The sequence below is a fragment of the Dasypus novemcinctus genome, chromosome 28, assembly GCF_030445035.2.
Source record: "Dasypus novemcinctus isolate mDasNov1 chromosome 28, mDasNov1.1.hap2, whole genome shotgun sequence".
Lineage (NCBI taxonomy): Eukaryota > Metazoa > Chordata > Mammalia > Cingulata > Dasypodidae > Dasypus > Dasypus novemcinctus.
The window spans coordinates 32,004,026-32,018,960 of NC_080700.1; the positions used below are offsets into that span (position 1 = coordinate 32,004,026).

General features: G+C 35.1%; 1 protein-coding gene across 2 annotated transcripts in view; it reads left to right on the forward strand.

The window, feature by feature from the left end:
• Nucleotides 1-14,935, forward strand: part of ERMARD (ER membrane associated RNA degradation) — a 52,973-nt gene that overhangs the window by 22,514 nt on the left and 15,524 nt on the right. For both annotated transcript variants that reach the window (XM_058289723.2, XM_058289722.2), the window contains one exon: nt 12,791-12,964. In XM_058289723.2, the coding sequence (XP_058145706.1) occupies nt 12,791-12,964 (174 nt within the window). The remainder of the gene's footprint in view (nt 1-12,790; nt 12,965-14,935) is intronic.

Sequence of the window (14,935 nt, forward strand, 5' to 3'; positions counted from 1 at the left end):
TATCCATGTCCAAGAAGCACAATGTACTCCCATCCCAAAAATCTGAATAGACCAACTCCAAGACACATACTAATCAGAATGTCAAATGCCAAAGACAAAGAGACAATTCTGAAAACAGCAAGAGAAAAGCAATGCATAACATATAAGGGGTATCCAATACAATTAAGTGCTGATTTCTCACCAGAAACCATGGAGGCAAGAAGACAGTGGTATGACATATTTAAGATATTACAAGAGAAAACTTCCAGCCAAGAATCTTATATCCCACAAGATTGTCTTTCAGAAATGAGGGTGAGTTTGGAATATTCACAGATAAACAGAAACTGAGAGAATTTCTAACCAAGAGACCAAATTTTCAGGAAAAACTAAAGGGTTTGCTAGAGCCTGAAAAGAAAAGAAAGGAGTCTAGACATGAAGATTATATCAATAAGAGTAATAAAAAGTATTAAAAGAATGGTGAAAATAAAATATGACAGATAAAACTCAAACTCAGGAGTAAACTTAACCAACAGTGTAAAGGACGTGTATCCAGAAAACTGTAACTCAATGTTAAAAGAAATTAAAAAGAGGCCTAAATAACTGGAAGGACATTCCATACTCACAGATTGGAAGACTAAATATCCTTAAGATGTCAATTCTAGTCAAATTGATATACAGATTCAATGCAGTCCCAATAAAAATTTCACCAGCACTTTTTTTTTAATTGAAAAAATGATCATCAAATTTATTTGGAAGGGTAAGGGGTCCTGAATAGCCAGAAACATCTTAAAAAGGAAAAGCGAATTCTCATCTCCAAACTTTAAATCATATTACCTAACTATAGTGGTAAAAACACCATGGTACTGACATAGACAAACACATAGACCAACGGAACCAAATTGATGGTTCAGAAACAGACCCTCACACGTGATTTTTTACTAACCTGTCACACTAACCCAGCTCTGGCAGAACAGCCCATTCAACAAATGGTGCTGAAAGAACTGGATCTCCATAACTAAAAGAAGGAAAGAGGATCCCTTTCTCACACCTTATCCAAAAATTAACTCAAAATTGATCAAAACCCTAAAGATAAATGCAAGAGCCATAAAGCTTCTAGAAGAAACTGTAGGAAAATATCTTCAAGACTTGGTGATAGGTGGTGGATTCTTAAGGAGATAAGAGGAGGATTGAGATGGGCTACTGATATGTATTTGAAGTTTCAATTATCTTTATTGTAAAACTGTGGAAATGTACAGAGTTGATGGTAATACATAGTGAGTAACAACTAATTTATATATGGGGATGTGGCAGAACATGGTAGTCTAGGTGTGGAAACGCCAGTTGACAAAATGCTCAAGAATTGTCGAGGAACTGAATAGCACAGTAAACCAAGAGGTAAATGAAAATTGTGTCTGATGGTACAGATGTAAGAGTGTCCTTTGTTAGCTAGAGCAAATGTACATCACTACTGCAGGGTGGTGGGAATGTGGAGAAGCATGGGAAAATTACACTTGGAGTAACCTATGGACTGTGGTTAGCAATAATGTAATAATCTTGCATCTGTGTACTGTGTTGATAATGGGACAGTATGGAAAATGTGTGCAAAATGTACACTATGGGCATGGTAACAATCAGATGATATTATCTTACCTGTAACAAATATCCCATCACACTGTGCTGTGTTGATAGAGGGGTATTGTTTGGGAATTCTGCACATATACATGATTGTTTTATAAGATTACAACTTCTGTCATAAAAATATATTTTAAAAAAATAATAGGTTGTGTTGGAAGAAAAATACACCAAATGTAAGATAAGGAATGTAATTAGTAGTAAGATTTTGGCAATGTTCTTTCATAATTTGTAACAAACATCTCAGGACAATGCAAGGTGTTAGTGGAGGGTTGATGTATGGGACCCCTGTATGATGTTATGCTATTTGCTTTGTAAGTTCACAATTTTTAATATATACTTATTGTTTATGTTTGTTCATATATAAATGATATAAATATAATAATAGGGTGGGTTAGGGGAAAATACTTTGGTTAGTAGTAATATTTTGATAATGCTCTTTAATCATTATTTAAAAATATTTAACTACAGTGCAAGGTATTGGTGGTAGGGTGAGGTACAAGAGTCCTATGATGTTATTTATATTTGTTTTATAAGTTCACAACTATTACTATACACTTACTGTTCATGTATGTTTAAGTATGAGTGATATACTTGAATAAATTTTTTAAAAAAAGCAATGAGGGGAGCTGAGGTAGCTCAGTGGTTGACCACCTGTTTCCCATGTATGAGGTCCTGGGCTCAATTTCCAGTACCTCCTTAAAAAAGAAAAAAAAAAAAAAGCAATAAAAACAATAACAAAAATGGTCAGAATGTACATTTTCATAATTCTTGCTTTGTAGCATGTTGGGAAGTGTTTATTCAAGAAATATAGCTGAATCTAGCCAAGAACAGCCAGCTTTTTGGTGTTTTGGATTACATTATTCCCCTCCTCCTCTCCCCAGCTCTGCCTTAGCCTTGAAAATCAACAGCCTACGGTCACAGTGAACACCAGCAGCCTGGCAGCCCCTGGAGGGAGGCAGCAGTTGTTTATAGCTCCTTTAAAGCCTCATTCCCCTAAAACTGTCACTCTTTGACCTTTCTGATGATTTCCTAGAAAAATCTACTCACAAAGCCATGTTTACCTGAAGTGACTCAGAGCTCCCCCAGTGGGAACAGCCTTTTCCTCAAGTTTCTCAAAAACAGTCACAGACAATAGCTTAGCATTGTAGATGCCTGAGGCTGTGCTTGACCTTTGAGTCAAACAATGGGATAACCAAAAAGCTTAAAAGGAAAATATGAAGAATGAGAAGACCATATTAGTAATTATATTAAATGTAAATTGTTTAAACATTTCAACCAAAAAAGGCTGATATTGGCAGAATGGATTAAAAAGCATGATCCAATTATTTACAGTAGATGGAAAGACTCTAATAGGTTATAAAAGGATGGAAAAATAATCTCTTTAAACAGCAATTGAAAGAGTGCAGAAATTGTCCGCTATACTAATATCAGAAAAAATATACTTTAAGACAAAAACTGTTAATAGAGATGAAGAAGGATGTTTAATAATGATCAAAGGGCCAAACCATTAGAAAGCTGTAAACAATTATAGACATTTAAGCACCTAACAACAGAGTCCCAAATATGTGAAACATTGACAGAATTGAAGGAAGAAGTAAAAAAATGAGCAGTTCAAGACTTCATTACCTCTACTTTCAATAATAGGTGAAACAACTACGCAGGTCGTTAAGGAAATTAAAGAACACTATAAACCATCTAAGCCTGCTAGACATCTGTGGTGGTTTGAAGCTGTATGAACTCTAGAAAAACAGGGTCTTAAAGCTAACCCATTCCTATGGATATGAACCCATTGTAAGTAGGACTTTTGGTGAAGTTTCTTTAGTTAGAGTGTGAACTACCTCAGTCAGGATGTGTCTTAACCTCTTACTGGAGTCCTTTATAAATAGGATATAAACAGAGAAGGAGGGAAGCAGACTTGGCCCAATGGATAGGGCACCCGCCTACCACCTGGGAGGTCTGCGGTTCAAACCTTGGGCCTCCTTGACCCGTGTGGAGCTGATCCATGTGCAGTGCTGATGTGCACAAGGAGTGCCGTGCCACGCAGGGGTGTCCCCCACATAGTGGAGCCCCATGCGCAAGGAATGTGCCCCATAAGTAGAGCCGCCCAGGCAAAAGAAAGTGCAGCCTGCCCAAGAATGGTGCCATACACACGGAGAGCTGACACAACAAGATGATGCAACAACAACAAAAAAGAAACACAGATTCTTGGTGCCACTGATAAGGATAGAAGCAGTCACAGAAGAATACACAGCAAATGGACACAGAGAGCAGACAACCGGGGTGGGGGGGAGGGGAGAAGAGGAGAGAAATAAATAAAAAGTCTTTAAAAGAAAACAGAACAAAGCAAAAAAAAAAGAGGAGAGAAAACCACGGAAGCAAGAAGCTGATATCGACAATACCTGAAAGAAGGGAAAGACCAGCAGATGCCACCATTTGTCTTGCCATGTGACAAAAGAGCCAAGGGTTCCTGGCAGCTAGTTTTCTGGAGTATAACTTTGCCTTGATGATACATTGATCTGGACATTTTCTGAGCCTCAAACTGTGAGCTAATAAATCCTCACTGTTTAAGCCAACCCATTTTATGATATCTGTTTTCAACAGTCTAGGAAACTAAAACAACATCTATAGGACACTCTACCAAACAATAGCAGAATGTGCACTTTCCTCAAAGCACAACATTCTCCAGACTACACCATATACAAGGCCATAAAACAAGCAGTACATCTGAAAGGGTTGAAATCATTCAAAATATGACCTCCAACCACAATGGAATTAATTTAGACATGAGTAACAGAAGAGTATTTGAAGATTCAAAAAATGTGGAAATTAAACAACACGCACCTAAATAACGAGTAAAAGAAGAAATCATAAAACTAGGAAATACTTTGCAATGAATGAAAACAAAAACACAATGTACCAAAACTTATGGTATACAAGTTTTGTATACCATACCTTAGAGGGAAATTTATACCTGTAAAATGCCTATATTAAAAAAAAGACTGCAAATCAATACCTAAGTTGCCACCTTAAGAAACTGAAAAGAAGAGCAGGCTAAACCTAAGGCAAGCAGAAGGAAGGAAATACTAAAGATCAGAATGGAAATAAACAAAATAGAAAATAGAAAAATAATAGAGAAAATCAACAAAACCTGTAGTTGATTCTCTGAAATGATCAAAAAAAAAGGGACAAACCTTAAGTTAGACTAACCAAGAAAAAAAGATTCAAATTACTAAAGTCAGAAATGAAAGGGTACATTACTATTGACCTTAGAGAAATAAAAGGGATTGTGAAGAAATTGTGTGGAATTATAATTATACTCCAACAGATGAAATGGAAAAATTTTTAGGAGGATACAACCTACCAACATCTGAATAGACATATCATAAGTAAAAAGATTGAATTAATAATCATAAAGCTTCCTATAAAGGAAAGCCCAGGCCCAGATAGCTTCACTGGTGAATTCTGCCAAACGTTTAAAGAGAAATTAATGCCAGTCCTTCTCAAATTCTCCCAAAAAGAAGAAAAAATGCACCCCCAACTCATTCGAGGGCAGTATTATCCTGATGTCAAAACCAGAGACATCACAAGAATAGAAAGTTACAGATTAATTCTCATATGAATATAGATGCAAAAGTCCTCAACAAGATACTAGGAAATTGAATCCAGCAACATAGTAAACGGAGTATCCAGCACAACTGAGTGGAATTTATCCCAGGAATGCAATGTTGGTTCACCAAATGAAAATCAATCAATGTAATATACCACTTTAATGGAGTAAAGGACAAAAACCAAACAGAAAAAAAAGCGCTTAACGAAAGCCAGTCTCCTTACATGATAAAAACACTCAACAAACGAATAGAAGGGACTTCCTACAACCTGATGAAAGGCATCTATGAAAAACCCACATCTAACATCCTTTCTTAATGTTGACAAATGGAATGTTTCCCCCCTAAGACAAGAGTTCTTAACCAGGGATCCATGGACTCCTGAGGGGTCTGTGGAAAGATTTCAGGGGGTCTGTGAGCTTGAATTGAAAACTCAGAAAAGCATTCTTGTGGGTATGTGTTGGTGCAGCTATGATATATTTATTAAATAATACACAGCATAGTGTGGATTTAAACGATTTTTATTTTGATGTAGAGTCTTCTAAGTGCAGTGGATAACTGCCTGCAAAAAGGTTGGTAAGGATGGTGGAAATGGTTTTATGATGCCGTGGGAAAACTCAAATTTCTAAATGTTTGCTGAAAATAACCATTTGAACAGATGTTGAACCGTGTTAGGTTATCAGGTATTGAAATTATGGGAAAGTTGTAAAATGTAATTTTGAATAATCCTAAAACTTAAAGACATGCCGATGTTCAGTGTCATAAAACTGTCAGCTGCTACATTCTGAGAAGGGGTCCGTGGTTTTCACCTGACTGGCAGAGGGGTCCTTGGAACAAAGAAGGTTAAGAATCCCTGCCCTAAGATCAAGAATAAGACAAGGTTGTCTATTCTCACCATTTTTGTTAAATACTGTACTGGAGATTCTAGCCAGGGAAATATGGAATAAACAGAAATAAATGGCATCCAAATTGGAAAGGAAGAGGTAAAACTATCTCTATTTACAGATGACAAGATCTGGGATATAGAAAATCCTTAGGAATTCACGAAAACAAAACAAAAAACCCAAAGAAATCATTGGAACTAATAGACAAGTTCAAGTTTGCAGGACAAAATATCTATATATGGCAATCAATTATATTGCTATACACTAGCAAAGAAAAATCTAAGAATGAAATTAAGAAAGCAACTCCATTTATAATAGCATAAAAAAGAATACAGTTCTCAGGAATAAACTTATCAAAAAAAGTGCAAGAATAGTATACAAACAATAAAACATCATTGAAATAAAGAGCACCTAGATAAATGGAAAGACTTTTCTGTGTTCATGGATTGAAAGAGTTATGTTGTTTAGATGGCAGTGTTTTACAAATTGACATATAGATTCAGTGCAATCTCCTTCAAAATTCTAGCAGCTTTTCACAGAAATTGACAAGCTGATCCCTAATATATGGGACCCAGAATAGCCAAATAATCTTGAAATGGAAGTTGGGCAACTTATACTTTGTGATTTCCAAATTTAATACAAAGCTACATTTAAGAGACAGTGTCATGCAGGCCCAAGGATAAGCATATAGATCAGTCTCAATAAAGACAAAATAAACCCATGATTTTTTGGTCAGTTAGTTTTTGACAAGCTTACTGAGGCAGTTCAAAAGGAAAAGAGTGGTCTTTAACAAGTAGTGCTGGGATGTCTGGATATCCATAAGCAAAAGAGTGGAGTTAGACCCTTAACTCACACCATTTAAAAAATAAACTCAAAGTAGATCAAAGACTTACATGTAAGAGTTAAAACTAAAACTCTTAGAAGAAAACATAGGTGTAAGTCTTCTTAACCTTGGATTGGGCAGTATTTTTTAGATATGACACCAAAAGCACAAACAACCAAAGAGAAAAACTAAGATAGATTTCATAAAATTAACAACTTTTGTCCTTTGAAGAACACTATCAAGAGAGTAAATAACACAACCCACAAATGGGAGAAAATATTTCCAAATCATATCTGATTAAGTGTTTAGTTTCCAGAACTCTTGCAACTTAACAGTTAAAAGACAACTCATTTAAAAAAGGGGTAAAGGCTTAGATTGACATTTCCTCAAAGTGGATGTAAAATGGCCAATACACTCATAAAAAGATGCTCAATGTCATTTGCCATTAGGGAAACATAAATCAAAGCCACAATAAGGCACCACTTCATACTTACTAGGATGACTGAAAGAAAAAAGAAAATAATCAGTTGGAGAAGATGTAGAGAAATTGGAATCTTCATAAATTGCTAGTGGTGCAGCTTTGGAAAAGTTGGCAATTAGTTCCTCAGAATGTTACCATATGAAGAATTTATAACATATGCCCACACCAAAATTTGTATTCATATCAGCATTATTTATAATGCCCCCAAAATGGAAATAACCCAAAATTGTTTCCATCAGTTGACCATCAACTGATGAATGGGTAAATGAAACATAATCTATCCTTATACTGAGGTATTATTCAGCCACAAAAAGGGATGAGGTACTGATAGGTTGCTGTAACATGGATGAAATTGAAAACATGCTAAGTGAAAGATGTCAGACACAAAAAGATGCACATATTACCTGATTCCATTTATATGAAATATTCAGAATAGGCAAATCCATAGAAACAGGAACTAGATCAGTGGTTGCTAGGGGATGGGTGGAAGGAGGAAGGAAGCATGACTGCTAAGGAGTACAGGATTTTTTTGGGGAGTATTGAAAATGTCCTGGAATTAGATAGCTGTGATGGTTGCACAGTCTTGGGAATATAGTAAAAAACACTGAACTGTACATTTTAAAATGAAGGAAGGTTTTTGAATATTATCCCAATAAACACACAAAGCATAAAAAGTACAACGGTGATGATGGTAAAATTCAAATAGTATTTAATATTTACTGAATATTTTTATAGCTACCTAGCTAACAAGTATTGAGTGCTTGCTCCATGCCTGGCACTCTTCTAAATTCTCTCATGTATTGCCTAATTCTCCCCTCAAAGCAGTGTTATAAGTGTAGGAGATGTTGTTAAACTCATTGGCAGATGAGGAAATGATGATGCATGGTAAGTGGCAGTGTGGGTCCTGACTCTGGAGTCCATGTTTTTAACCTACTGTGAGTTACTGCCCCTGAAGCATTTAACAGGAGACAGGTACTCTGCTGAGTACTTTAAATGTATTACCTTATTGACTCCCCATAATAGGATTCTAAGTTAAGTACCTGTTATTCCTATTTTACACATTGGGAGCTGAAGCTTGAAGACATTAAATAATTAGCCCAGAGTTTCACACATGGTCACCGGCTGCAGTAAAGCTTGACCCCAGGTCTCAGACTCCACTGCCTGTTTTCCTGACTTCTTTGATGTGATGTCCCTTATCTTCTTAATTGTAATTAAGATACTTTTCCATCATTAGTATGTTGAATGTGAATTAAATGTAAGCACCTAAAAGAGTGCTTGGAGTGGGTGGTATGCAGTAACAGTAAAATTTAGTTAAATCTAATTTTTTTGTCTCTTTTTCCAGTAGTTTACCAAATACTACCATGCAGATATAGGTATAAGATTTTCACCTTTCCTCTTTTATATTACTGAAGCCTTATTTCACCTACCTGACTAGTAATCTCTGAAAAACATAATTGCGCTGTTAAAATATATTGTATAGAATGCTGATTAGCTTGTATGCCAGTTCTTAAATTTTAGTTATTTATAATTTTATTAAATAGATAGGCCTCATTCTTAATATTTGGTGCAAAAGATATGTATTTTTCCAGCCCCATCAAATCGGGTAGAGAGTAGCTTAGTGAAAAGCTATTAAAATAGGAGATCATAAAAAATGTTACAAACCATAAACATTTGTTCAAAACTTAAAACTTTTTATGTAACTTAAAATTATAGCATTTATGCCATCATTCATTTGCTAATCTTTATGTCATGCCCAGACATTTTCTGTATAGATCCCTTAATTTGAGTTCAATGTAATTTTTTTTTTCATAAACCGTAAGTATATGGCATTGACTATGATAACTAGTTTTAGTTTCTGTAGGGAAAGAAATTAATGATCTTTGTGAAGCAATCTGAATATGGTTCTAGATTTTCTTTATTTTTTCCCCAATCTTTTATTTTCTTTACCCTTACCTAATTTGAAACAATTTTTCTTTCTAAACCATAAATAAGTGGTTTTTGTCTAAACCACAGATAAGTTTCTCACTCATAATATACCAGTTTATATAAAATTAACCATATTACATACTTACAGTAACAAGCATAGTTGGGATAAACAAGTTTGAGTACACACACAGCCTATTCTGGTAAATAATCAGCTCAGCTGGCAGGAGGAGAAGCTTGTGAGCGTACCTAGAGGTAGCCTGCTCTCAGAAGGCTGTGGAGATCAGCCAGTGGGCTTTATGGGGCAGTGGGGAGTGGCCATTACTCTGTCAGTTACTGGAGGTTGGATAAGAGCTTCTCTGCTGATACTCACAGAGGAGAAAACAATTCATTTGAGATATTCTTCCTCTACTTCCAAAATGCATCTTGAATCCATCCAATTCCCTTCCTTTCCAACCCTTAGCAGAAAACTCTGAATGAAATATCTGTATAAATCTCCTAGCAAAGTGTTTGAACACAGCACTGATTGTTACTTTCTCCTTCCCATTTGTGTGGTCTTGCTGTCTGAGGAGTAGGTCCTAACAGGCTGATCTTGCTGGATTTAATTTCATGGTTCTGATTTAGTTCCATTGTTACATTATTTCTTCAAACTCAAAATATTTTTAAGAAGCTGAGAGAAGTAGGTACCCCCAAATAATATTTCACTCATGCACCGACTGCCATGTTAATCAGATGCATTTTATGTTTGGATGGATGGATGGATGGACAGATGGACAGAAGGATGGACAGATGGATGGATGGATGGATGGGTGGTGGGTGTATAGCATTAACTGAGCTCCTAGAACTATAACCGCTAATGTAACCATACCAGAACACACGGTGTCTCTCTTTATATTACACTGTGTTCCAATATTGCTAAACAAAGCAATAACTACGTAATACTTTGTGTGCATGCATGTATTATTCATGGATTATTTCAGCATCTTTCAGTTTAGAACCATTAATAAAACTTACATTATGGATAATATCTTATTAGGCAACATATCATTGAAAACAGAAGTGATAGACTTTTTTCTTGTACACTACTCATTAAAAATAAGTTGATTGGATATACACATTTGATGACATTTTTTACTCGTGAGGTGTATTAGAGAAAATGGTGATTTTACAACTGTGATTTTATCAGGTATGGAATTTTTTTTCAGGAAGGCTGGTATGCCAGGCACAAGAGTAAGTAAGCTTATTTTTTTTTAAAAGTAAATGTTATAGTATGATCCATTGAAAGACAGATGAGAGGCATTGCAAATTATAAGCATGGTTTAGCATTAATCTACTAGTGTTGCTATGTTTTTTGTAACTGAAAAGGAAGAGTAGCTTCAGTAGATCTAACTGTAGAGAATTGAAAAGAGATTTCATCTGGAGATCTGCCCTTAAAATGGAGGCTTCTATAATATCTAATGAAATAGCTGTTGGAATTATTTTAAAATACTAGCTAAAGCAAATTTTGGCTACTTCAATTTCTTGAATGTTTCTAGCTAATAATTTATAAAGGATTAGCAGCAATATTCAAGATTTTCTAGGGCTTTAATAGAAAAGGATAAATCATTAGCTTCCCCTTGTCCCTCACTAGCTAATTATGTATACATATATTAGGAAGCTATATCAGAAATTGCAAATGGGCAGAATCTGGTCTGTATATGTGTTTATTTTGATCTACCCATTTAAAACTTGGGATCATCACATAAAAATTTGGATTCTGGACTCATAAATAATCCAAAAATCTGACAATGCTAAGCCTCAGTATACCATTGTCTGGAACTGAGTAATGACTTGGGTTGTGCGTGCTCCAGTTCTTGACAGGATTCACAACTAACGTAGTGTATCTAGATGCCTGGATGTCTTCATTTTTTAGGTTATCTTCCAGGCCCAATAAACATTCAAATTTGTGGTCCTTGGTGGGTGGGGGTATTATTTACTTAATAGAATTCTGAATGGCACAAAATGAACATTCTGGATAAATATGCATTGATTTAGAAATCTGAATTTGGCTTTTGCTTTACCTTTTTATTTTTAGAATCTTCTGTTGGATTTATAATTTTCTAGGAACCTTTTCTAAAGTACTTTGTGGACTTTAGAGAAAAGGCCTCAACTTGGTTTTGTTTTTGTTTTGTTTCTAAATCAACATTAGATACTGGCTTTTTCAATCTATTAGCTGTACACAGAGTAGATGGTGACATCAGAGTTTGGGGGTAAACTAGAAAGTGCATGGACTGAACTTCAAGTTAGAATAGTTAAGAGCCTGATTTCTCTCTGGTGACCTTACTCCATTTCCTGAAGCTTTGGGGCATCTATTTCTTCCATCAGTAAAATAAGGTGATTGAACTGGTTTATCAAATATTCCTTTCCATCTTAAATTTCAGAGACTCCTACATCCCCTGATAGTTTGCTTAGGTCAGTGGTTACTAACCTTTTTTCCCCTACAATCCTACCCTTGTGTTGGTGAAAGGAAGGAGCAGCTGTTGTTATTGGGCTTCAAAAGATGAAAGAGTGATCCAGAAAAGGGCACAAGAAAGGAGAGAGCAATGAGGAGATAAAAATTGCAAGGCTTCCTCCTGCAAGAAGAGAACAATGATTGTCTAAAATTTTATTTTATTGCTATTATCTTTGAAAAGTTCGTTTCCAAATGGGGGAGAACTTAGTTCTCTTCCTTGGAGGAAGATGAGCACATAAGTAAGGGGTTTTACTAAGCGACTGGCACCATCCAGGCTGTTCCTTTGCCCCTTGTGGTCAGACCTCAATACCTCAGATGCCTGGTGTAGCCTGGAGGAAGGTAGAAGGAACAAGGGTTACAGAAGGACTCAGTGGCTGTGTGACCCTGATTAAGCCAGTCTCTTCAGTCTTATCTGCACGAATGGATAGTGCCACCCCTAAACCTGGCAGGTGTACCCCAGCTCAGCCTTTGTACTTGCTATCCTCTCCTCCAGGAATGCTCCCTTCACCCCTGCTCCCTACCCATATTCATTGGTTTGATCTATAACTTCCTTCAGGCCTCTGCTTATATGTTCCTTCTTCAGAGATCCCTTCCCTGACCAAACTTTCCTAAAATATCTTTCTCATCATTTTCAAACCCCTTATTAACTCCGTTTTATTTTTTTTCTATAGCACTTATTTCCTGAATTTTTATATATTTTGTTTATTTGTCTATATCTCCCACTATAAAGTAAATTCCATGGTGACAGGGACTTTTCACCCTCCTTTACCTAGAACAGTCTCTTGTATATAGTATGTCCTCAATAAATATTTTTGAACAAATGAATGAATCATTCGACTGTGAACATCATCATTGTTAATTTTATTGTAGTGAATACATTATTGAGCATGAAGCATTAGAAATTTATGCATCAAGGTTTTTTATGTATTGTGACTCATGCTAACAAAATATTTTCTCTGTTTCTGAAAGGAATTTCTCTGGGATTTCTTAAACCATCAGGAAGGACCCCGCATAAGAGATCATTTAAGCCATGGGGAGATCAACTTAAATGAATTTCCAAAAGAAACAACCAACCAGTTGCTTGCATTTTCCCTTGTACTTTTACTCAGATTTATTGATGAAGATGTATTATCAGTTTTTAAGGTAATGTTAAGAAAAGAAAATAAATAAATTCACTATTACTAGCTATGCAATATAGTTTATTTTTCAAATGTAATTAGGTTTTAATGATCTCCTGTTTTAGTTTATCTGAGGCACAATCTCTCTTGATTAAAGCAAATAATTTTGAATTTATTACACGGATGAAATGCCTAGTTTAAATCCTTTTCAATAAATCAGTTTTACTTAATCTAATATAAAATAATTTAATTCATTTCTTAAAAAACTTATTTGTCTTTGTTTTAAACAGTGGCAATGTATTGAGACCCAAAGAATAAATTATAATACAGGATTAACTGAATATTATGAAAATTTTAAATATGTCTATTAAATTGCAGTGGTGGGATATTTACAGCTATCGATAAACTATCTTTTTCTTTAATAAGTAATTTAGGTTAGAACTTTTGTTATTGATATTTTAATCTTTTTTGAGAATATACATGTAATAATTATTATAAAAATCATTTGAAACTTCAAACAGTATAGAAAAATTAATATAGAAAGTAAAAGTCCTCAAGAACCCCATTTCCCAGAAATAACCACTGTTGATAACTTGGTGTCTGTATTCTACCTTTTTATCTATTAGCATACTAGAATGGGCTTTTGTGAAGGTATCTTTTGTAGCTAGCATATTTCATTAACTATGTATTTTCAGTGTCTTTATTTGACCTTATTTCTTTTATCAACTGCTTTACATTCCATTTTACCAATATATCATTATTTATTTAAGCAATTTTTCAATGATGAATAGGTTCTGATTTTCCCTGATATGGGAATAATTAAGGTGCTGAAACAAACATCCTGGTTCATGAACATTTCTGTTAATATTTTTGTATGTAAATTTCTAAAAGTAAAGTTCTAAGGCAAAAGAGATCACTAGGACCTTGTCTTCATTTCATCCCTTTATTTGTGGTATTTGCTCTGTTTTTTAATGTTTATTGGACATTTGTAATTCTTATTTTCTGAACTATTAATGTCTTGCTCCATTTTTTCTGTTTTATCTTTTTCATTGGTTTATAGCCCTATTAGCTATTTTTAGTATACATATTGTTTTCTTTTTGTCTTTCGGTTTTGATTTTTTCTCTTTGGCCTCGGCATTAAGAATCATTCTTAAAATTTAAGATCCTTTGCTTTGCAAAATTATAAATATAGTTATATATTTTTCCTAGTACTTTTATAGTTTTCCATCCATTTATATCTTTTGGTCCAGTGGAATTTATTTTGTCTTGGGAGTGAGGTAGTGACTTAGCTTTACCTGTTTTTTACAAATTGCTAGCAAGTTGTCCTAACACCATTTAGAAAATGATATGCCTTTAGATTATGTGCATTTGAGTCTAGTTCTGGATTCTTTGTGTGTGTCTACCAAAGTTTTATGATACTTTTTAAAAAAAGATTTATTTTATTTATCTGTGTCTTCCCACCCCCTCATAGTTTGCACTTGCTGTGTCTCTTAATTTTCTTTGTTTCTCTTAGGAGGCACCAGGAACCAAACCCAGGACTCTCATATGGGAGGGAGGCACCTAATCACCTAAGCCGCCTACATGCGCTGCTTTGTTGTGTCTCTCATTATGTTTCTCCTCTTGTGTCTCTTATTGCGTCATCTTATTGTGTCAGCCTGCCATGCCTGCCCATCGCGCCAGCTCGCTGTTTTCTTTAGGAGGCACCAGAAACAGAATCACGGACCTCCCATGTGGAAGGCGGGAGTTCAGTCACTTGAGCCGCATCCATTTCCCTATGATACATTTTAATATCTTGTAAGATTAATCTCCCCTTTGCTCTTCTTTTCTCAGAATTTTCCTGTCTGTTCTCGAATTGTTATTATTCCAGGTAGACGTGTATAGTTAAAATAAACCCAAAACCCAAGGTGGAAATGAAAAAGGAACTCCCGATATATTAATTCAGGGATAATTGACATTTCTTATAATACTGAAAATTATTCATTAAAATGGAATGTTT